At 45.4% G+C, this 24,343-nt stretch overlaps 1 protein-coding gene across 1 annotated transcript; it reads left to right on the top strand.

Moving 5' to 3' along the window:
• The first annotated feature begins 259 nt into the window (after positions 1-259).
• On the top strand, positions 260-18,396 carry CLU (clusterin). The gene is made up of 9 exons (XM_064272654.1): positions 260-412; positions 5,812-5,947; positions 6,903-7,051; positions 9,390-9,560; positions 10,431-10,839; positions 12,193-12,300; positions 16,352-16,578; positions 17,725-17,906; positions 18,150-18,396. Exons 1-9 carry the CDS (start codon positions 275-277, stop codon positions 18,160-18,162), a joined length of 1,533 nt encoding a protein of 510 aa, XP_064128724.1. The 5' UTR covers positions 260-274; the 3' UTR covers positions 18,163-18,396.
• The last annotated feature ends 5,947 nt before the right edge of the window (positions 18,397-24,343 follow it).

A 24,343-nucleotide genomic window follows, 5' to 3' on the forward strand; every position in this document is an offset into this window, starting at 1 on the left:
GACACCAACTCTGTGAGAGGGGCGCTAAGGGTGAGACGCGAGACGCCCAGCTGTGCACACATTAACTAAAGCTCCCTCCTGGGGCGCCATCCTCTTACTCTGCACTCCCTGGGCGGCGCTGCGGCACCGCAGGGTCTATGAAATCTGCGCGCCATTCGCGGTGCCCGTGCGCCCCCTGGAGTCTCGCATCTGGTGCAGCACTGTCTGCCCCTCCACCCACACCCAGCGCAGGCTTCCAGAAAGCTCCCTGCGCATTTCTCGGCATTCTTTGGGCATGAGTCATGCAGGTTTGCAGCCAGCCCCAGAGGGGGTGTGTGCTAGACTGACCGCTATAAATACTGGCGCCCTGACTGTGCTCATCACGCAGCCTCGCCACAAGGAGGAGCGCACGGAAGCCTGGTGCCAGGGACCGGTGAGATGTACTTCCCGATCTTTCCTATCCCTGTGCAGAACCTACACCAGGACGGATGGGCGGGCGGGCAGGAGGTGGCAGCCATTCGGGGAGGGGATGGCAGGGATGTCAGAGCTGGGCTTAAGAGGGCATAAGGGAGGCCCAGGAACGGAGGTGGCTAGAGCCCCGTCACAATGCAGCTGCTCCAGGTGCTGAATTGGTGGGGCCCTGGGATGCCAGGGCGGCACACAGGCTGGGCCTCGGTAATGCCTGTGCTCATTAGCTCCAACTACATTTCTGTCAGGTGTAATGATCCTCCTTTTATAAAGATGAGACTTGGAGAAAGGACTTGGATTGCCCCAGCCCACAGAGCTAGTGAGTAGTGGAGCTGGGGACTGCCTGCAGGCCCTTCCTGCCCCATCTTCCCTGTGAGGGTGCTGATCTCCGTTGTAGTTGTTAGTCTGCAGGTATGAGTCATCGTTTTCTGTAAATTCTGCAGTGCTCTGGATAATGTGTTTGTAAATATGATGTTTTGGATTTATATATATGATGCAGCTGCCTGCATCAGAGAAAAGGCATACAACCTCCTTCAGGCCTCGGATGGCTAATACAACTGTCTCATTTTATAGATGATTCTCTGAGGCCTAGAGGTTTAGGACTTGCTCTACAATTACGCAGCAAATAAGAGTCAGAATTGGTACTAGAATCTAAACCTTCTTGACCTTCCAGAATTTTTGGAACTAATTAAAACTGATTTTTTTTAAAGCAATTTTTAAATTCCTTTAAATTTAATTTTAAGAGGTTTTAGGAATTTAAGAGTAAGTACTGCAGAAGGATACTCATGAGACTTTTAGTTATAATAGTAGGAAATTAGAGACAAATGCCTGAATTTATGAGAATGGTAAAGATAAACTGGGGCACATCAGAACATAGAATATTATACAACCATAAAAAATATACTTTTAAAGAATATTTGAAGACAGTGGATATAAAGGATCTAATTGTGTAAAAATGCATAGAAAATAGAAGGACATATTAAAAATTGATATTTGCCTCTGGATAGTGTGACTTGTGGATGACTCATTTTCTCATTTTTCGTTTTGGGTTTGGTTTTCTACATTTAGGGAAGTGTTGAGATAGGCGCCTGGTCTCTGGCATCAGGCCTAGGTCTGCAGCTTGCAAGCTGTTCGCCCTCCTTACTTCGCGGTGTCTGGATCCTCTCCACCGCTCCTCTGCACTCTCACTGATCTCTTTAAGCCTCTAATCCCACCCTGCTGGGCCACCTACTGGCTTTGGAGGTGGTGCTTGGGAGCTTTATGGGGGCTGGTGAGTAAAATGCTCTGAGGAGGGTGTGCCTGGAGGAAAACTGCGCTCACAGTCAACCTTATGCCCCTCCATCTCCTTGTCTTCCTTCCTCTTCACAGCTCTGTCACCCACAGGGCCAGCTTTGGCTAATGAAGAAACCAGACCAGGTGGTTTAAGCCTCCTGTAGGGTTGCTATGAGTCAGAATCGACTCCACAGCAGTGGGCTTCTTTTCCTTTCCTTTTTTTGGTTGGGTGGAAGAAGGCTGCGAAGCAGTGGTGGAGAAAGAAGGACCTTGGTGTAGCTCACCCAGTTAGAGCAGGTGGCAGGCCCAGTGGTTAGGAGCTGACAGAGGAAGCGAGTCAGGGAGGAGCGAGGGCCATTGCTGTAGTGCTGCTCTTGGACCAGCGATATCAGCATCACCTGCAGACTAGTTAGAAAAGCAGACTTGGAGCTTTGCCCTAGACCTACTGAATCAGAATCAGCATTTTAACAAGGTCATCAGGTGATTCTTGGGCACTTTACACTGAGAAGCCCTGAGCAGATCATTGGGGAGTAGCCCATGGTTTCCCTAAGGCAAAGCCACACAGACAGAGCAGGGACCACAGGCAGTCTATCTGTGCCTGTTTTGTTTCCTCTGACCCTCTATAGACACATTACCTCCTCCATATACTGCCAGTGAACAGAATTGGTCCTCGGTCAAATTATCAAGTAGTTAGAATTTACGATGATTATATAAGACCCTCGAGTTTATATAAAACACACTCGCATCTCTGAAATGTACATTATGTCCATTTTACAGATGAAGAAACAGGCTTGGAAATTTAAGTGACTTGGTGTCAAGGAAAGAACACTGGACTGGGAAGAGTTGGGAGGGCTGAGTTTTCATCCTGGGGTTGCCATGAGCTTGCTGTGGGCCTTGGGGAGCCCCAGCGTATCTGGGCTTCAACCTCCCCTCTAAGGCAGAGGGATTGGGCAGGAATGATTTCTTTCCCAGCTCTGAGCTTGATGGCTTATGGAGGTCCCTAGGCTCTTGGTGGGAGACCCTGTATGAGCTACTGAGTCTCTGGACTCCTCATCTAGTACTCCTCCCTTTGACTGTTCTGCCTCCCCTTTCTTCAGCAACCCCCCCCCCCCCCCCCGCCTCCCCGGTCAGAACCTACCTCAGAGGATCTCGTATAGATTTCTCAGGAGTTGTTGCTGTCAGGGCCCTCTCCCAGAGAGGTGTCTCTTGCTTGCTTTGCCTCTCTGGTATGACAAAGGTTCTGTCCCTGCTTGAGGCATTTCAGGCCTCAGTGAGCAGCAGGCAGAACCTGTAAGACGGCCTTCCCCCATGCCTGAAATAGTACCATCTCCAGCCACCCACCTTGACTTTGGGGAAGGTGATGACCCTGCACTCTTCTCCCACATTCTCCTTCACTCTGTGGGACACCTAATTAACTGCTTTTTGGGAGAGGCTTTCTTTATTGCTGTTCTACCAAGTATACAGATGGGCCTGGTGTTTGGAGTATGGTTTTTTGATGTGAGCAATTTCAGGAAGGGAGAGCATCCTCCTCCCCCTTGTGTTATGGGAAATGGGTGCGTTTAGATAAGCAGTGGGGTGGGGGAGGGGGAGGGTTTCTGCTTTGTGCAACATCTTGGGTCCATTGTGTAAGGCTGGGTCTGTGGGCCAGATCCCCTGGCTCCAGGCAGACAGCAGAGCGGTGGCCCGTGGCCGAAGCACTGTGGCAGGAAACACAGGTCTGGGGTTAGTGGGAAGGAACATTTGAAAAGGGGCCTGGCAAAGCAAAAGGGACTTTTCCTGAGGAACTGTTGGGGCCTGAGTCAGCTCCTTGGACTCACAGTTAACCCTTTGCCTTTGCTATTCCCCTCCTTCATTCTTCCGTCTACTTCACACAGAACACTTTCCCCTCTGTATTCTTTATTTATACTCCTCAATCCACACATAGCCTGGCTCAGTTCCCAAATGGGTTTAATTTCCTGTACCAACACAAAGGGTTGGTTGTTATTGCTGCTTTTTTTTTTTTTCCTAAATTTTATTTATTTTGTTGTTGAGACTGTACACAGAAATACATACATCAATTCAACAGTTTCTACATGTACAATTTAGTGACATTGATTATATTCTTTGAGTTGTGCAACCATTCTCACTCTCTTTTCTGAGGTGTTCTTCCTTCACTGACATAAATTCACTGCCCCCTGAGGTTCCTATCTAATCTTTCGAGTTGCTGTTGTCAATTTGATCCCATATAGATAGATCTTAAAAGAGCATAATGCTCAAAGCAGGCCTTTTTTACTAGTTAAGCTAAACTATGGTTCGGATTTAAGATGACCTTGGGATATTTTTGGTTTAAGGTTTAAAGATTATCTCAGGGCAATAGTTTTAGGGGTTCATCCACCCTTCATGGCTCTGGAAAATCTAGAGTCCATGAGAATTTTAAATTCTGTTCTGCATTTTCACCCTTTTTAATCAGGATTCTTCTGTGGAATCTTTGACCAAAATGTTCAGTAATGGAAGCTGGACACCATTCAGTTCTTCTGGTCTCCTGGCAAAGGAGGCAGTTGTTCATGGAGGCAGTTAGCCACACATTCAATATCCTTCTCCTGTTCCTGACTCTCCTTCTTCCTGTATTGCTCCAGGTGAATAGAGACTAATTGTTGTGCCTTGGGAGGCCGCTTGCAAGCTTTTAAGACCCTAGGTACTACACAGTGAACTAGGAGGTAGGACAGAAGCACTAAACATGTTTTTTAGGCCAGGTAACAGGAGTGTGCCACAAAACCATGCCCCTAAACCTCCAAGCCAAGGAACCAAATCCCGTGAGATATTTGGTTGTACGTAAGCAGCCTCAGCAGCTACTCTTTTTTTTTTTTTTTTTGTCATTTTTGTAAATATATCTATCATACAACTTTTGTCAATTCAGTTTTTTACAGATGTACATACAACTTATTGACAGCACTCACAATAGTCAACTGTGGAACTCTACCCTTAATCAATGTGATTTTTCCATCACAGTTAACCTCCTTTTCCCCCCTCCCTCCTGCCCCTGGTAACCACTAAGAAATTTTGACCTCTGTACATTTGCCTTTTCTTATCTTTTTATATAAGTGAGGTAATACAGTATTTGCCCTTTTGTGATTGGCTTATTTTACTCAGCATAATGCCTTCAAGCTCCATCCATATTGTAGTGTTTCAAGACTTCATTTCTTCTACGTGCTGAGTATTGCATTGTATGTATGTACCACATTTTGTTTATCCATTCATCTGTTGATGGGCATTTAGGTTGTTTCCACCTTTTGGCTATTGTGAATAGTGCTGCAGTGAACATTGGTGTACAAGTCTCTTTTTGAGTCTCTGCTTTCAAGTCTTTTGGGAATTGCTGGGTCACATGGTAGTTGTATTTTTAGTTTTTTGAGAAACCGCCACAGTATTTTCTACAATGGCTATACCATTTTGCATTTCTACCAGCAATGGATAAGGGTTTCAGTTTCCCCACATTCTCGCCAACATTCGTTACTGCCTTTTGAAAAGACATTTTAGGTGACAGGGAAGCTCAGTGGGGAAAAATGCTGTGATTGATTGTTAATGTCTGCTGTGGGTGAGGACTAGTGATGCCAACAGCAATGTGGGACTTACCAGAGCTCTGGGATGCAGTCCCCACTTTAGACAGAGCAGGGAGGGGGTGGACGAGTGATAAAAGGAAGGTGTTTTCAGTTTTGATAGGAGTAGGATCACCAGGTAGACTAACTTGCTATGCAAGGAGGCCAAGATACAGAAAGCTCTCGTGTCTTGCTTAGGCATTTATAGCTATTATGGAGGGAGAAGGAGGGCTTGGGATTGAGCCCAAGTGCCTTGACTTACCGATTTTATTTTTTCTATATTATACTGCTGTCCTGTAGGTCGTGCCTTGTATCTACTGCCGTCACTTTCTTTTAAAGGCATCCAATGAAAAGTCTGGTCTTTTCTACCAGTTTCCCCAGGGATAAATAAATACAGTGACAACAGCAACCTCTAAGCTCTGCATTCCTTGGAAGCTACTGCAGGCAGCACCAGGCTGGGCTGAAAGCTGGCAGGCTGACTAGCCCGTTACCATGACATTTTCCTGTCCTGTACACACAGGGACGTGCTAGGATTCCAGAAGGAGAAGAAGGCAAGATGAAGACTCTTCTTTCTCTGCTGCTTCTGGGGCTGCTGCTGAATGGGGAGAAAGGACAGGTCCTGGGAGAAGAGACTGTCTCAGCCAATGAGCTCCAGGGTAAGTAGGCAAAGCATGATATCCCTCAGCCATGTAGGGAGGCCCCTCTTAGCAGTTCCTGGCACAGAGCTGGTTCTCTGGCCGAATGAGGTGGTAAGCCTCTTTCAGGACTATTTGTGTCTTGTGCATCCGGTCTGATTTCCCTCTCTTAGCCTCCACTCCCTGGCTTAGGCTGTTGTGGTCATTTTGGCCTCTAGATGTTTCCCAGCAAGACCAAACCCTTTCTGGCTGCTGCCTTTCACTCAGTTCCCAGTCCCCTTGGCTGACTCCATGCTCCTTTACCTTTTAGGCCTAGCTCCCACTCCCTCCTCCATACAGCTGCCCTGGACCCTTTGAGAATTTATTGATCTCCCCTTTCTGTATTTCCGTAGTACTTACCACATGGTTCAGTCCTCCATCTCTCCATCTCTCCATCTCTCCATTCAGACAGTCATGCTTCAGATCCTCAGCCCACAAGGGCAGGAAGGGGATATACAGTTTCTCATGAGGAATAGTCGCCCTTCAGAGCTCAGCGTGGTGGTCTTTTCAGAGAGGACTTTCCTGAAACCCATCCTCCCTCCATTCTACCCTCCTCCTAATAGCTGACTAGTTCTTCTGGGCTAGTGGTTAAAAGCCCAAACTTTGATATCAGCCCTGGGATTGAGTCCTGCCTCCACCACTTTCTAGCCATATAACTGGATGAGTATCTCAATCTCAATTATGCTTTCTTTTCTTTATTTGTGAAATGGGGAAGATGACGGTGCTGGGAATATTAAAGAAAATGCCCGTGAGTGGAACCCTGCGATGGGAATCTGTTAGGCAAGGCTGGAGCCAAAAGGCTGCCTACCAGGGGGTCCCAGCCTTGACAGCCCGAGCCGAACACGACTTCTGCTTATTTTAGCTGGTACCCACGGTTATATCCCCAACGCCATCTCTTCCTCCTGCCTTATTCTATCTCCCTTCCCTTCTGTTGCAGAAATGTCCACCCAGGGGAGTAAGTACATTGATGAGGAAATTCAAAATGCCCTCAATGGGATGAAAGAGATAAAGACCCTAATGGGACAAACAGATGAAGAGCGCCAGACACTACTGAGCACCTTAGAGAAAGCCAAGAAGCAGAAAGAGGTAAGGATGAGCCAGACAACCACAGCTGCTGCCTTGAACTGCTGGAGCGGAGGAGGAATAATCCATAATCTGTGGGGTGCTTGGCTGGGTTGCCATGGTGACCCTCAGTCCAGTCAGGACTGAATCAGCTGATTCGGGGTTTGTAATGAAATAATAGAGATGGTTTATTATCTTTTGAAAGCTTCAGGGGTGAGATCCTGGGTCTGGTTTTGTTACAGATCTGGTCCAGGGCCTGATGCACCAGATTCACCTCAATTGCTTTTTCTAAACCTCTACCATGTACAAACTCCAAGTTAGGCATTGAATACAGTGGTCTCCAGGGTGAGGAGAGGGATGAAGCCCTACCTTCAGGAAGATTATCTAGTAGGAGGAATATGGTTGGGGTTAAGATAAGCACACACCAGGTTTCCTCATGTCTTTCAAGAGTTGTAGACCACTTCATAAGCCGACACCTTAAGTCTGAAAGTGAGCATATCAGGTCTAAAAACAAACAGTTCTCATCTAGTCTATTCCAACTCATGGTGACCCCATGTGTGTCACAGTAGAACTGTGCTCCACAGAGTTTTCAATGACTAATATTTCAGAAATAGACCAGCAGGCCTTTCTTCTGAGGTACCCTGAGTAGGCTTGAGCCTCTGACCTTTCAGTTAGCAGCCAAGCAGGTTAAATCATTTGCACCACCAACCCCTGTGCTTAATGATTCAACAAAACCAAAACACCATAATCCAATAAACAATTTATTTTAAAAGTCAGTGATCTCTTTAAGGGTATCCTAAATACCAAGTCCTATTACCACCCTACCCCTTATGGAGGAGATACTAGGATATAAGTAATCAAGAGATGCTAGGATGGGGTCACCTGCTAGCTTGATGATCCATAAGAAAACCATAGTGCATGGTAAAAACATTTCAAAGGTCTAGAAATCTTTCAATAAGAAAACATGTGTAACTTCATTTAACCCAGTGTTTTCCATATCTAACTGACCACAAATTCCATTTTTTTCTGATTACTTTAAACACAATTTCATTGAAGCCACTTAAGGAATTGCTGGCCTAGATGCAGCTCTTAACTTTTCTTTGAAACGTAAAGCCCTTTCTTGGCATCGGTATTAGTTCTCACGGTTGTATGAGAATCCTCAGTAAGGGACAAGTCTTAATCTCAGATTTTTGGGGTTATCATTAGTGCTTGATATTCGACAATCCTAGTTTATTATAAACCACATCAAGTTTGGAAGACTCTACTACTTCTTAGTTGAAGAACGTGTGAACCAGAAAGACAGGAAGTGAATAATGTGCTTGACACTTATGTCTTGGGTCCATGGAGGTGTGGTGTCTTTCCCCAGCATGGAGCCGAGGACAGGGAGAGCAGGATGAAGACGCTGCAGAGCTCCAACCCCTCCTGAATCAGGTCTTCATAGCGTAGCTCTCCAATGGAGTGTGGGCAGTTTATTTAATATTTTCTTGATATACACTCATTTATAGAGATGTTAATATTGAAAAGTAAAAAAGTTTTTCCACCATTCTTTCACCTAAGGACAATTTACTATTAACATGTAATATACTTCCTATTACTTTTCTCTATTTTTGACAGCGGCTGTATTCAAAATTATGAACTTTTAACATAAAAAATGCTGATTATAATAGTTAAAACTTATTATAGATAAGTTACTGTAATGATGTATCCTTTGTATGTACTGTGATTTGCTTAACTTGTCCTCTACTTTTGAATATCGGGGTGAATTCCAGTATTTTTTGCCATAAACACTATAACAAATATACTTAGGCATAAGGATTTTTTGCTTTCTTATAGGAATTCCTTGGGATAGATTCTTATAGAATTATTGGGTCAAATGGTATGGACGTATTGAAGAATTTGGATAATTGTTGTGATTTTGGTTTTGAAAGCTTGTCTATTCCCATTGCGTGCCAAGGGCTGTGGAGGTACAATAGAAAAATAAGACTCAGGGAGCCTCTGGCTGCTTTGGAAGACAACGTTTAAACACCAGAAGATGAGAATAGAAAATTAGATGTAAATGAGAGGTAAGACAGTAAATGCAATGAGTCAGAGAAAGGAAATGTCCACATGGGTGATAGTAGTTGGGACTTTAAGGAACAGTTGGGTCTTAGAGGATGAAAGTGTTTTTATAGATAGGTGGGGAGGGAATTCCAGGTCAGCAAGTGAAGGAAAACATGAGCCAAAGCAGGGTGGGGATCAGCACACTGTGTTGGTCAGAGGAAGAGCTGCCTGGGTGAAGGGGCCAGGCACTGAAAGTGGCACTGCTTGGGAGGGGAAGGAAGGTGGTTTCCAGGTGGTTAATCCATCCTGGGTCTTCCTGTAGGATGCTGTAAAGGTGACCAGGGATACTGAAATGAAGCTGAAGGCGTCCCCAGAGGTATGCAATGATACTATGACAGCTCTCTGGGAGGAATGTAAGCCCTGCCTGAAACATACCTGTGTGAAGTTCTACACTCGCGTCTGCAGAAGTGGCTCTCCAGCAGTTGGCCATCAGGTGAAAGGGGAAACGCTTCTTGGGCACAGCCTGGGCTCTGGATGGGGAATGAGGGCTTGAAGAGATAGGCCTCTGCCCTTAAGTGGGTCGCCTTTTAGTTTCTGGTCTTTATTCCAAGACAGATTAAAGCAGGGCTGTGTAGGGAAGTCCCAGGGTGAGTGGGGGATCAAATGCTTCCTCAGCTCTGACCACAGACCCAGGCCCTTGTTGGAGGAAGCAGTGGTCAGGAAAGAGGTAGACTTTACCTTTTCTCTCATTATAGTAGTCCAGACTAAATATGCTTCATTTCACATGCCACATACAATTGATTAGGACTGACTGTACCTGGGCCCAAACTGCCATAATCAATTGGTAATGTCTGCTATAAGTACAGAAACGTGGAGTAAAAGCATTCTGCCAGCTATTTGCCATCTCTTACTAGACTTTCATCCATCAATAATTAGTGTGTAATGTAACAAATGGTTTCACAGTTTGGCAGAGCCCTGTGTCCACGTAGGCAGAAGGAAGGAGTTTGAGTATTTGGTTGGGACTCAGATGAATTTTGCCATTTCCTAAAGGCATATCAGCTGGCCCTCAGCCCAGCTTGGGTGGGTCTTATTGGTGGCCAAAGACGACTGTGACAGGCCTCGCAGGTGTCTATAAGCTCTTCTTCACTGGAGGAGGTAGAATGGGAGGGCACTGGCATTGGCCTGACAGTTTGGGTACCTGAAGGCCAGTCCCAGCTGGGCCTTTTGTCACTTGCTGTGTGACTATGAGGAGACCGAGGTACAGCAAAGAGCCAGGCCTGGCCCTGTCTCAACAAAAGGGAAGTGCTGGGGCCTGTGGCCTTAGTGAACCTCTCCTAATCATGGCCCATTTTGGCTCTTGCAGCTTGACGAGTTCCTGAACCAGACCTCTCCCTTTTACATCTGGATTGATGGCGACCGCGTTGACACCCTGCTGGAGAACAACCAGGAGCAGACCCACATGCTGGACGCCATGGAGGACAGGTTCAGCCAGGTGTCCAGAGCAATGGACAAGATATTCCAGAGCAGATTCTTCAGAATGGAGCCCCTGAAGCCTTTCTTTCACTCTCCCTTCAGCTCGTTCCGTGACAGTTCTTTTCATAAGCCCTACTTCTTCTATCCCAAGTCTCGTGTGGTCCGGAACACAGTGCCTTTCTTCTTTCATGAACCTCTGAACTTCCTAGACTTGTTCCGGCCCTTCTCTGACCTGATACAGCAGGCTCAACAGGCCATGGATATCTCCCGCCAACCCCTGATAGGGGAATTTGCAACAGGTTTGAAAGATGTCTTGTTCTTCATAGGAAGGGATGGGAACTAACAGTTGGTTGGGCACTGAACACTCTCGTTAGATGCTATGAACCATGCCAGGTGGCTTTGTGTATGCCATCTCAAATTTTCTCCAGCAACCCTCTGAGGATGGTATTATCCCCATTTAAGAAGGAGAAGACTAAGACAGAGAGGTAAAGGAATGTGTCCAAGTTTCCCAGCTGATAAAAGTGGGATCCAGTCAAACTTAGCATTGTAGGCTTGCACTCTATTCTATCTAGTCTGTCGTGTCCCCACCCCCGCCCCACCCCCCCAGTAACTGCTAAGTATTGTATTGACTACTCCTTCCAGAGAACCAGAATGCCCTTCCCAAGTGGCTGTGAGTGGAGGCCATTCACATATGGTGACAAATTAAGGAAAGTGTTCATGGCTGTAACCTCAGGGCCTGGTACAGAATGGGTACTCAGTGACTTTTTTTTGAATGAATGAAGTCTGATATGGGCAAAGGGGTCCCTGGGTGGTACAAACAGTTAATGTGGCTGGCTGCTAACCTAAAGGTTGGAGGTCTGAGTCTACCCAGAGGCTCCTCAGAGGAAAGGCCTGACAATCTACTGAAAACCCTATGAAGTACAGTTCTACTTTCACACAAATGGGGTTGCTATGAGTCAGAATTGACTTGACGGCAACTGATTTAACATGGGCAAGAAAATTTGATGCTCAAGAAATGATTTCCTTTATTCAATTGATAAATATGTGTGATAAACACCATCCCTTATGGTTTGACTGGTACTAATTTGGGTTGAAATGGTTTGGAAATACAGGAGGGCCTTGAATTAAAAAAGCTTCTGCTACATATTCATAATGGGTGAAACCCTGTGCTATAAAGAGGCTAGAAGGAGGATCCCGTTTCTGCCTTCAAAGGGCTTGCCGACTGGCTGGGGAGAAAGAAATGAGCCAGATAGAATGCAGAGCAAATATGATGCCAAAGAGACGTGCAAACACTTAAGGGCATAGGAGGTAGGGAGGCTTCATCAGATGGAGGGGGTGGGAAGGGAGGCCATACCCAACTGAGGGAGCCATGTGAGCATAGCCTGGAGGCGGGTAGAAAGGACCAGTCAGGGCACCATGTGTGCTCTGCCCTGGGCAGTCCATGATCTGAGCCACCTCCTGGTCATTTGTCAGGGGGCCCTCAGTCAGAGGCCCAGGTCTTTAGGCTAATCTCCAAATTCCAGCCTGCCCTGACAACAGAGCCCTCTGAAAGAGCCACACAGTAGTGTGGAAGGGTTCAGAGAAATAGGTGTGGCCCAACTCTGTACTGTTGAATACCACATCATGACGATCTCTTCCCTCTGTGTCTCCAGGAAACAGCAACGATACCCGCCTTGTGTGCCGGGAAATGCGCCGCAACTCCACGGGATGCCTGAAGATGAAGGATCAGTGTGAGAAGTGCCAGGAGATCTTGTCAGTGGGTGAGTCGGGAGGCCAGATTGGAAGCTCTGCTCACTATTGCCTCTGTCTTTGGGTCACTGGGTTCCTCTCTGGGGCTGCCTTTATGGAGTTAGACAGGTGGGAGCTCAGACTCCAGTTCTACTGTCTTTTAGCTGTGGCCCACGGGCAAGTCCTTAGCCTCACTCAGCCTGATTTCCTCACCTGTATAGTGGGGTCAGAGTCCCTGTAAGGTACACATGGTTAACACACTCAGCTTCTGACTGAAAGGTTGGAGGTTTAAGTACACCCAGAGGTGCCTCAGAAAAAAAGACCTGATGATCTCCTGAAAAATCAGCCATTGAAAACCCTGTGGAGCACAGTTCTACTCTGACACAAATGGTGGGGGCACACCGAGAGGTAGAGTCAACTTGATAGCAACTGTGTTTTTTTTTGTTTTGTTTTATATTGATGTTAAAATGCATGGTTGTCGTGAAGTCAGTGAGACAGTATGGGCAGTGCCTACCACTTCATCTGGCACGCGATAAGCAGGCAATCCACAGTAGTACTGTTGTGCTTTTAAAAAGAAAAATCATCATGCTTTGATCTTTTGTTATTCTGATCCCAAGTCCCAAGTGTGGTTGTCATGATTGTTGTTAGTGGTCGTCAGGTAGGTTCTGACTCACGGTGACCTCATGTACAACAGAATGAAATATTGCCCAGTCCTGCACCATCTTTATAATCATTGGTATGCTCGAGTCCAGCGGCCACCGTGTATTCTGAGTGCCTCATCTTCCAGCAGGACTCGTCTTCCGGCACTATATCAGCAGTACTCTATTATCCTCCGTAGGGTTTTCACTGGCTAATTTTCAGAAGTAGATTGCCAGACGTTTCTCCCTAGTCTATGTTAGTCTGGAAGCTCTGCTGAAACCTGTCCACCACGGATGATCCTGCTGGTATTTGAAATACCAGTGGCATAGCTTTCAGTGTCATAGTAACACGCAAGCCACCACAGTACAACAAACTGACAGACAGGTGGTGGACCACGCATAGTAGACGTCTTCATTTTTCTCTGTAAATTATGGAATTTTATAGAACCAGTGTGTATTTTGTTTAACAAATACTCACCATGTGCCAGGCACTGTTCTAAACATTTTAGAAACATATCCCTTTCCTTCTGACAACACTATGAGTTGGGTACATTATTGTCTATATTTTATAGAGAAGGAAACTGAGTCCCGGAAAGATTAAGTAACTTGCCCAAGATTATTTCACTCCCAAGTGGGGGAGCTGGGATTCAGACTGAGGTGGTTGTGATATATTCTTGACTGGTGTGCTGTGTTCTCTCGCCGGGGGTGGGGGGGGCCTCTGGCCACCTGGGTTACAGGTAGTGGTGTCTTGGCATCCCAGTAATATTTTCTTTGATTGGTTGGTCCTCTGTGCAAAGGAAATATTTCACTTCAGCTGTTCTCCTCAATTTTATTACATCTGGACATTGACTACATTCTTCCTACTTTGAGATGACATATATGAAAGTATTTAGAATAGTTCCTGGTCCATAGTAGCACATGCTTGGAAAGGGTTAATTGTTTCCCTTGTCAAATTGCTTATCAATCTTGTGGCTTTGCGTTTACTTAATATGTTTGGATTTGCCAGGGCAGACCTTGGGAGTCTAAATATTCCTAGCTTCATTCCTGTAATTTTAGAAGCCACTGCAAAATAAACAGTAGTGCCACAGGAAGTGCCTCAAGTAAGAAGTATAGAATAGTACACAATTAAGCCTCTTGGGCTTTTCTCAGAAAATATAATAGTTATTATAGCATAAATTATATGGTGCCTCACTATAAGAAAGTTAATCAGGTGAGGGCAAGAAGAAAAGATGTACAGATGCCTAGAATGTACAGCTTAGTACCTTTGACATTGATCTTCGTGTTCGCTCATCACAGCTTAACTAAACACTGGCCTTCTTTTCTACACTGAGGAAGACTTACTACTTCTTACTTACGCTTGCAACCATATGAGGTCCCTGGGTGGCGCAAATAGTTTGTTCTTGGCTATTAGCCTAAAGGTTGGTAGTTTGAACCCAAAGTCCTGATGATCTGCTTTTGTAAAGATTACAGCTAAGAAAACCCTACAGAGCTCAGTTCTACTCGCTAACACATGGAGTCGACATGAGTCAGAAACAACTTGATGTCAACGAATTTGTTTGTTTTGCAACTGTATGAGCATGTACTGAAGGGGAACTCTAGACTAGGATTTCTCAACTTCAGCACTATTGACACTTTGGGCTGATGATTCTTTGTTGGCAGGGGGGCTGTCCTATGCATTGTAGGATGTTTAGCAGCATGTCTGGTCTCTACTCACTAGATGCCAGTGGTACCTTCTCCTGAGTCATGACAATCAAAATATCTTTGGACATTGCCAGATATCCCCTGGGAGGAAGAATTGCCCCAGTTGAGAACCACCCCTCTAGCCTGGGTCTGGGCTCTCAAAGATTTTTTTTACTTTTTAATTATCCCTCAGTAAAGGTTAAAGTTAGTTATTATATTTTTCTAAACCTGGTTCCTTTTTAGGAATCCTTTTCCTTGTCCCACATAATGTTTTACTTTCCTTGAATATAAATGATTGTAGTCAACTCCTCTGAAGTGTGTGGAGATCTTCTTTCCCCTGACCCCTTTAGGTTTGATGTACTCTCTGGATGTTTCTCTCCCCTCTGGATAATTTTGAAAATAATTCCGGGGAAAAAATAGTAGTATTACATCCTGCAATAGGCACTTGGGAACCAAAAGAATGAGCTATCTTGATGAGTCTGGTGAGCAGCTGTGGGTGGGCAGGTGGGCAGGTAAGGACTCCCTGCCACTGGGCTGCAATGCTGGGGAAAGCTGTGTGGCCTGAGTGTCCTTCTGCTGCTTGGGCTCTTGGGCCCAGAATCTCCAACTCTGCAGATATACTCAAAAGACAAGCTGGAATAATGATCCAGAACCACAGATGCAGAGTAGGAAGAGCCCAAGTTTAGGAGTTAAAGACTTGGGTTCAGCCCTGGTCCCACAAATCATTAACTCCAGGACTTTAGGCAAAATCTTTACTTCTGTAGGGTCGCTATGCGTGAGAATCCACTCAGTGGCAAGGTTTTTTTTTTTTTTTTTTTTTACTTCTGTGGGCCTCAGTTTCATTAAACCAGTTGCTGTCGAGTAAGTTCTGACTCATAGTGACTCTGTATGTGACAGAGTAGAGCTGTGCTCCATAGGGTTTTCAGTGGCTGACTTCTTGGCTTTAGATCACTGGGCCTTTCTTCACAGGCACGGGTGGACTTGAACCTCCAGCCTTTCAGTTAGCAGCTGAGTGTGTTAGCAATTTGTACCACCCAGGGATTCCTATGAGTGGGAAAAAAAAAAAAAAAACAGTGCCGTTGAGTTGGTTCCGACTCATAGCAACCCTACGGGACAGAGTAGAACTGCCCCATATAGTTTCCAAGGAGCACCTGGTGGATTCGAACTGCAGACCCTTTGGTTTGCAGCTGTAGCACTTAACCACTATGCCACCAGGGTAAATAGGAGTGCTAATGCTTAAAGCATAGTACATCTGATTATTAGAGAAAATGTATATTCAAAGCACCGTACATGGTGTCTGGTACATAGTAGGTGCTGCACGAATGGTAGCTGTAAGTAATATTTCCTGAAATTATTCCTGAGAGGGACTAGGACAGCAAGAATAGGTCCTGGTCTGAGAACATGGAAGACCCTAGATCAATGCTATTCAAAGTATGTTCCTTCACTCAACACTGTTACCAGTCCCCCAGGGGATAAAGGACCTTTACCTAAATATAAGTCAGTTATGCCACTAAGCACACTGTTTAGTGCAGCTGGTAATTTTTTCCAGAGCAAGACTTTCTCAGTAATGGAAGCAATGGGTTGATTGACCTTCTGCTGCAAGCTCTTTATTTTGCTGTGGATTTGTAACAAACCATTGTGTACCACCACTTGGAATGGCACTGTGTTAAATCCTGGCCGTGTGAGCCAGTTTCCATTCACATTCTCATTCCTATCTGCCTTCTCTTCACATTTCTGCCCCCTCCCCTTTTGTATTTCTCTGCAGACTGTTCTGCCAGCAACCCAGCTCAGGCTCAGCTGCGACAGGAGCTTAAGACTGCCCTCCAGATTGCTGAGAAATTCACCAAGCAATATGATGAACTGCTCAGGTCATACCAGCAGAAAATGTTTAATACCTCCTCCCTGCTGAGCCAGCTGAACCAGCAGTTTAGTTGGGTGTCCCAGCTGGCTAACCACACACAAAATGACGAAGCCTATCTCCAGGTCTTCTCGGTGAGTCCTGTCCCCACCACACACTGAAGGAATAGCCTCTCTTATTCTCTATCTATATTGTACCCATTTTCAAGGTCCAGCTTCCTTAGTAAAACCTTCCTGAGCATCCCACAAAATAGTGACCATTTATCTTCTCTGTCATTCATTAGGTGCCCTGGGGGTACAGTGGTAAAGCTCTTAGTTGCTAACCAAAAAATTGGCAGTTGGAACCCACCAGTTGCTCTGTGGGAAAAAGATATGGCAGTCTGCTTCTCTGAAGATTTACAGCCTTGGAAACTCTATGGGGCACTTCTACTCTGTCCTATAAGGTTGCTATGAGTTGAAATTGACCTGACAGCAACAGGTTTTATCATTCATTACCCATATATTATGTTGTTTTGTCAGTTGTCTTTTTACCAAGGATTTATCTGGGGGACCCGAGATGGGGTCTGGAGGAGATGTGAGCCTCCCTTGGGGACAAAATGGGACTAAGGTATTAACGAGGGCACCTACACTTTTGATTGAGTCAGAAACTGTATCATATATCAGAAACTAAAATTGTTGCATATATTGTTACAATGAATTCTCATAACTCAGGGAGCTAAGCTATGGTGATCCTATTTTACAGATGAGGAAATGAGAGATAAAACAGCTTACTCAAGGTCAAATAATTGACTGGTGAAAAGCACGGGGACTTGTACCTGTCTGGTTGGCTGTCATGCCTGTACTCTTTTCATAAAGCTGTCTTGTTGCCCTGTGCCTTGCAGAATGGCTCTTGAATTGGTGCATTCTTTTCTGCCTATAGTCGAAAGCCTCTTTCTAGTACCGGGAGCCTGTTTTGCTTTGTTCCCTAATTCTCTTCTACCACAGGCCTGGCCAGTGACTGCTCAAAGAAAATATGGTGACATATTTTACTTTATACGCTCCCACTAGGCTGGTCGTTTGTGGATGGCATTTGCACCTACAAACAAGTGTCTGTGGTTTAGGGCATTTCTGTTCACTGAGTTGTTCAGATGTCTGGATTACTAAAAAGCAAAGGGGTCACCTATCTAGGTTTTCTAGGAAGGAGCGAAGAGAACTTCCGTATCATATGCCTAACTTACATTGCAAAGTAAGTGCATTTTGACTATAACATTTTAGCTACCTTCTTACCTGTTTTTCTTCTAGGTGACTTCCAAAACTCCTGACTTGGATAAGTTTTCTAAGCCAGGGGATACTGAGGTGGTTGTGAAGCTCTTTGATTCTGATCCCATGACTGTGATGGTCTCGAAAGAAGTCTCCTGGGATAGGCCTAAATTTATGGAGATTGTGGCAAAGAAAGCCCTGGACAAGTTCCGCGAAAAGAACCAGTGAGTGTGGGGGCCTTTACAGCTCTCAGATTCCTGGGAGCAAAAAATAAGTAAATAAAAAGAGGCACAGTTTGGTGAGAGTTACGGCTTCTGTACCCAGAGCACAAGAGTGGAACCAGGAAACCTTTGGGAATTTTATTTTTCCTTTAGAAGTTGTTCTTTCTTAGCTGATATGAATTTGAGTGTTGGTGGCTGCCTTCCGTGAATATTGAGCCCTCCTCTCTTCCCCCTCTTTTTTTTCAGAGAGGAGGAGTGAGATGTGAATGCTGCTTTTCCCTGTGTGGGGTCTCTTGAGTCCAGTCCTCCAAGATAAGCCCCAGGCCCCAGAGAGAACTCTGCACGTTGCCAAGTAACATGGCCATGGGCTCTAGGCCCTCCCACCCGACCCCACCACTCCCCTCCCTTCTGGATTCTGCACTCTAATGCCTGCTAGTGGGAAAAGCTCCTTCCACATGCAACTAATTCAATAAAACTGCTTTGTGTGATCTGACTGCTCTGGAGTAACCTGTTTTTATACTCTGCTTGTCTACCTCCCCCTCCACCATTTTGGTATTAAAAAAAAAAAAGGAAAACGGGCTAAGATGGCATAGAGACTATCATATAGTTGAAAATAAAGGAGGTACGAAGATGAAGTTGACCCAATTCAAGTATTTTTTTTTTTTTTTTTGCTTTAAGGGAGAGATGAATTCCAGCAAGCCAACTAAAACAAATTCCTGAAAACCACATCTTTTCTATTCCATTATAAAACTGTAGATGTATTCTAATTGGAGAGAAACTTCCCAAAGAAATACATTGAAAATAAGGGTAAAGAAGAAGCATTAATAAGTTCACAGGCATATTGGGTACTTTAAATAATACAAAATGCTAGTTTCTTTAATGGAAACTATAGTGCCCAAAAGACAAAGTAAGGCAGTTTTCTTTTTAGTTGTATGAGCTAGGGGTCTCTGTGGTACCTCCTCGACTCTGGCATTGTTTGTCCACTGTCAGTCCATACAAGCTTTATATCTTGCCCTAAACCACAGGAGATTCTTCTCGGCTTAAGTTTTTCCTGCTACTAGTCCAGTTGCTGCTGAGCCAATTTCAATTTATGGAGACCCCTTGTGTGTTACATTAGAACTGTGCTCCACAGGGCTTTCAATGGCTAGTTGTTTGAAAGTAGATCACCAGGCTTTTCTCCAAAGTGCCTCTGTGTGGACTCGAACCTGAAGCCTTTCATTTAGCAGCCAAGCATGTTAACCATTTGTACCACCCAGTTGACTTGCTACTCATTCTGAAATACAGCTGGGCTGCAGTACCCTGTCTTACCAGCAGGCCACCCTAACAACCTTGGTACATGTCTCAACATTAAATAAAATAGCCTTTGCATTTATTAATATTCTCTAACTATAGAATTCTGTTCATCAAATATACTTTAAATGGAAAAAATATCTGGCTGTATCTCATAGATTTGTATCAAAGTCCACATGTAAATTAATAGCTTAGAATATACTTAGGTCACTGTCCCTTGTCTCTCGTTATAAGCAACTCAGCCACATGAGCAACAAATTCTTAAGGATGAGTTTATGTCGAAAGAAGTTAATATTTTAGGATTGCTATCAAGAAAATTCAGTGTAAAATGAATATGCTTCACTTAATCATATACATTGAGTTGTGGGATAAATTATAAATTATATATCACAATAGTGTCACACAGCACATTTTAAAAATTATTTTCTCTTCTATCATTATGTCGGAAACCTTGGAGGTGTGGTGGTTAAGAGCTATGTCTGCTAACCAAAAGGTCAGCAGTCTGAAACCACCAGGTTCTCCGCGGAAACTCTGTGGATATGTTGCTGGATTCTAGACGTTGCTAGATCCAGTCTTTTTTTTTCAGGCAACCTACTTTAAACTTGCGTCAAGTAACATCTTATAAGTTCCTGATGTGACTCTGAGTTGTGCTGGGATTTCTTCTCTCCACCCTTTTTCCCCCTTTGCACAGGGTTTGAGGGTCCTTGGATGATCCTCCCTCCCTGACAGAAGTTCCAGCCTGAAGCACTAGAGAATATTGAGGCAGGACACGAGATCACCAAGGCATAGGGGTGAGATGTGAATAATTTTGGTTGGGAGACTGCGGGTAATGAGTCCTCGGTTTCTGGCTTCTAAGACTCTTGTGGCAAAGTGGGAGCAGGGCTTGAGGCTGCTGTTCTGAGAAGAAAGGGCTTTCACATTTGGCCAGAAAGAGACATAACCTGCTGTTAACCCCTATGTTGACGCTTGACTGCTCTCTACCAGAATGTTCTAATAAGATATGATGATCTCTAATGACTACAAGGTAAAAAGATACCTGGAGCTGTGCAGTGCACAACTTGCACAACTGTGAAGAGCGGACCTGGCTACCACCACCTACTGCTCTGACAGGGATCACAGTAGAGGGTCCTGGGCAGAGCGGGAGAACAATATAGAACAAAATTCAAATTCACAAAATAAAGACCAGACTTATCGTTTTGGTGGTGACTGGAGGAACCCCTGAGACTGTGGTCCCTGGACACCCTGCTAACTCAGAACTGAAGCCACTCCCAAAGTCCATATTTCAACCAAAGATTAGACAGGCCTATAAAACAAACAGTAACATACGTGAGGAATGTTCTTAGTTCAGTCAAGTAGACGAACCCAAATGGGCAACACCTGTCCAAAAGCAAAGACAAGAAGGCAGGAAAGGACAGGAAAACTGGGGAAATGGACACTGAGAACCAGGGTGGAAAGGGAAAGGGGCGGGGGGGGGGGAGTATTGACACATTGCAAGGATTTCAACTAATGTCACAGAACAATTTGAGTATAAATTTTTGAATGAAAACCTAATTTGTGCTGTAAACTTTCACCTAAAAGACAATAAAATGAAAGAAAAAAAAAAAGGTAAGGTTTAAACGAGTAAATAGTAATTTGAGTTTCTAAAAAAAGATAGAATGCACCTGGGCTAACCGAAATGCTTGAACACCTGGGCCAATTGCTTCATGCAGTCCCATTAAAAAGTCCCATTAGGTCCCCACAATTACCCTCAAGGCAAGGGTGTCTGGTATCAGAAAAGTGTGGTGTGGCCAGAAAGGCTAGGATGGGGCATGCCCAACTCCAATTCCTTGTGAGCCACAGACAATGTCGAAGAGGCCTCAGAATTGCCTGTCCCTCACTATAAACTGAAAAACTGGTGGCGTAGTAGTTAAAAGCTATGGCTGCTAACCAAAAGGTCAGCAGTTTGAATCCACCAGGCACTCCTTGGAAACCCTATGGGGCAATTCTACTCTGTCCTATAGGATGGGTATGAGTCAGAATTGACTCCAAGGCTATGGGTTTTTTTGTTTGTTTTTTATAAAGTAGGAGGGGGTGGGAGAGGTGGGGGCTGGAAAGTTGCCCAGTGCCTGCAGAGCAGAGTTTATCAGCAGGCGTTGGGATTGGAGGAGACAGAGGGCTCAGGCTTTGCTTTCCCAAAGAGCTTTAAATTAGGCTTTTGACATCATCTCTGTGGAAACTACACACACTGTCACAGAATCGCACTGACAAGACTGAAGATAAATGCTCACCAGATGATAGTACTTTTATCCCATTGTCGGGCAAGGGAAGCCCCACCCACAGAGGGGCTGAGGGCTTGCACCACTAGCAGGGGTCTAAGGAGGACACTCTCGGCAGTGGAGGATGCCAAGGGAAGTTCAAGGCCAGACCAAGGAAACCATCCATACTGCCCACAAGGAGACCACCGTTGCATGGTTGCCAGACCAAGTCAGCTGCCTCCCCAACGCTGCCAGCAAACCTTGGGCCAACTTGGCCACAGGGGGGCAGGGGTGTAGAGCCCTTCGTACTCTGCTCTGAGGGACTCAGAATGGGAGGGGAGCGAAAGCCAGGCTACACACCCTCCCCATTCCACTGCCTTCCTCCTGTCTCATGCCTGGGGGAGGGGAAGAGTTTTGATTTGGACATGAGACTGAAGTTCTAAAGTAAATTGGACTGTTTTATCAGCTAAGTTATCAGGGAGTAATAGAACCTGCTTGAGATGGTATCAAGTAATAGCAATGGTGGTTAGAGTGAATAAAATTGTTTTATGCTTGTGCCCTGAAACGAATTGAGACTGGTTCCAGGAACTATTCTCCACAATAAAGCATGAGGTTCAGAAATTATGAGGTAATTATGAGTGCAGTTTTAGAATAATAGGCACCATTCATTTGCAGTCATGCCGGTAGGAAGTGGCAGAGTTGGGGCTGAACCCAGGTCTGATTCTAGGGTCCATGGGGGCTTCACTGCCACCTTTTAGCTGCCCAGTACTCTACCTAGAACTTTGACAAAATGTTAGAATTTGCCAGGTATTCTATAATTGTAACAGGATAGCTTGGAAAACCCAGGAAGTATAAAATAGTTTTAGAGAGAATCCCACAATTACTAAATCACTCAATCTGATAACGGTAAATACCAGATCACCTGGTCCAAATTTACCAGGTTAATAATGAACTCTCTGTTTACCTCTGAGATAGTCTCACACACTAATCTGCTTAATCTCTGATCCTAGCCTCTCAGTCATAATCGGCCTAGATTATGACATTGCTCAATGCTGGTTGGGCAACATCAGAGTATTTATACAGCTCCCTGCTCCAGGGCTCCCAGGGCTTGCTCACTAGTCATCCAACGGTTGCCCTTAGTCAGATCCAGTCCGCTCCAACATGAGGTGAGGGCTTCATCAGGCTAAGGAGGGATGGACAGAGGTATGGAATCATTACCTGCTTGCTCTCATTTGTTTCCACCAGCACCCAGGGGACCAAAGACTGTGAACTTGACCTGGTACCAGAATTCTCCCATGACCTTATCTTTGTCTCCAGTCCTTCTTGTGCGCCCAACCCACTAAAGACGAGCAGCCAGCCTAGCTTTACTTCAAGAAGGCACATCATGGGGTGGGGGTGACGGGCAGATCACCTACTCTGTCTGACATTAATTAAGAGCCTTGAATGGAGACATTGATATCTTTGAAAGACTGCATGTATATAAAATCAAGGGGGCAGTGGTGGTTCAGTGATAGAACTCTCACCTTCCAGGTGGGACACCCAAGTTCAATTCCCAGTCGATGCACCTAATGCGTAGTCACCACCTGTCAGTCAGCAGAGACTTGTGTGTTGCTATGATACTGAAGAGGCTTCAGCAGAGCTTCCAGACTAAAGCCGACTAGAAAGAAAATCAGCCAGTGAAAACCCTGTGGAGCACAACGGTCTGACCTGCAGCTGATCATGGGCATGGCAGGACCGGGCAGCATTTTTTCCGCTGTGCGTGGGGTTGCCGTGAGTTGGGGGGCTGACTCAATGGCAGTTAATGACAACATGTAAAACCAGGGATGCACTGACAGCATCAGAAGAAGGTGCCCATTATCCAAACTTAAGCCTGTGTCCCACCACCAGCCCACCTGCCTGAAGTGCCCAAGGTATTGATTTTAAAAAATGTATCCTGCAATTATCTTGAGGAGAGTAAAACAATATCTCTCTGTGCGTGCAAAGGCATCCATTAGTGGATGTAAAAAAAAAAATTAAAAACAAACCAAATTTTCAACTGTTTTGGAATTTTCTGGAAATGCCTGGGCCTCTCGACCTCCGAAAGGCCCTGCCACAAAGGGGAAAACCAGGGTGAAAACGAAGATGAGCCAGCTTGGATATTTAGTGCAGCTGTGCTCAGATGCAGCCTTGCATTTCCTCTTTAGTCATTGGGTTCCTCCTCAAGGATCTTACTCTTGAGACCAGGGTGTCCAGTGGCTGTGAGTCGGTTCCGACTCGTGGGGATCCCGTGTGTGTCAGAGTGGAACTATACTCTATAGGAGTTTTATGGCTGTAACCTTTTGGAAGTAGATTACCAGGCCTTTCTTCTGAGGCACCTGTGGGTGGACTTGAACCTCCAACCTTTCAGTTAGCAGCTGAGTGCATTAACTGTTTGCACCACCAGGGACTCTGGGATTAGGGTAGTTGTAGCTATTTTTTCTGGCTTTCACTCTCCCCTCCTTGGGATAGCTCCTGCCTTGGCCTCCTTTTAGTTACTGGAGACCTATTAGTAAGACCTGTCTTGCAGGGTACTCGGGGACACCCCTTCTAAGTTTGAAACCAACTGTCTTGTCCTTCCATTAACCTATGTAGTGCCTTCCTCTGAGTCTCCTCCTTTTTCTGTGGCATTTCTTGTCACTTTAGGCTACACACACGGTTTAGGTCAGAGGTGCGCTGCTTTGTTTCCTTCCGGGTACCTCATCCAGGTTCAGACATCCACCACCAGGTGGCGCCGTGAATTCCTGTTTATTGGCTGACAGCGGATACCCACCGTGGCGGAATGGGACCAAAGTACAAATTCTCTTCAGTGGTGCGTGTGTCCCCAAGGTAAGTGTACTTTCTAGCCCCCCTCCCCCCAGTCAGCTCTACCTACTCACTTTTCCCACACCAAGTGCTACC

The sequence above is a fragment of the Loxodonta africana genome, chromosome 19, assembly GCF_030014295.1.
Source record: "Loxodonta africana isolate mLoxAfr1 chromosome 19, mLoxAfr1.hap2, whole genome shotgun sequence".
NCBI lineage: Eukaryota > Metazoa > Chordata > Mammalia > Proboscidea > Elephantidae > Loxodonta > Loxodonta africana.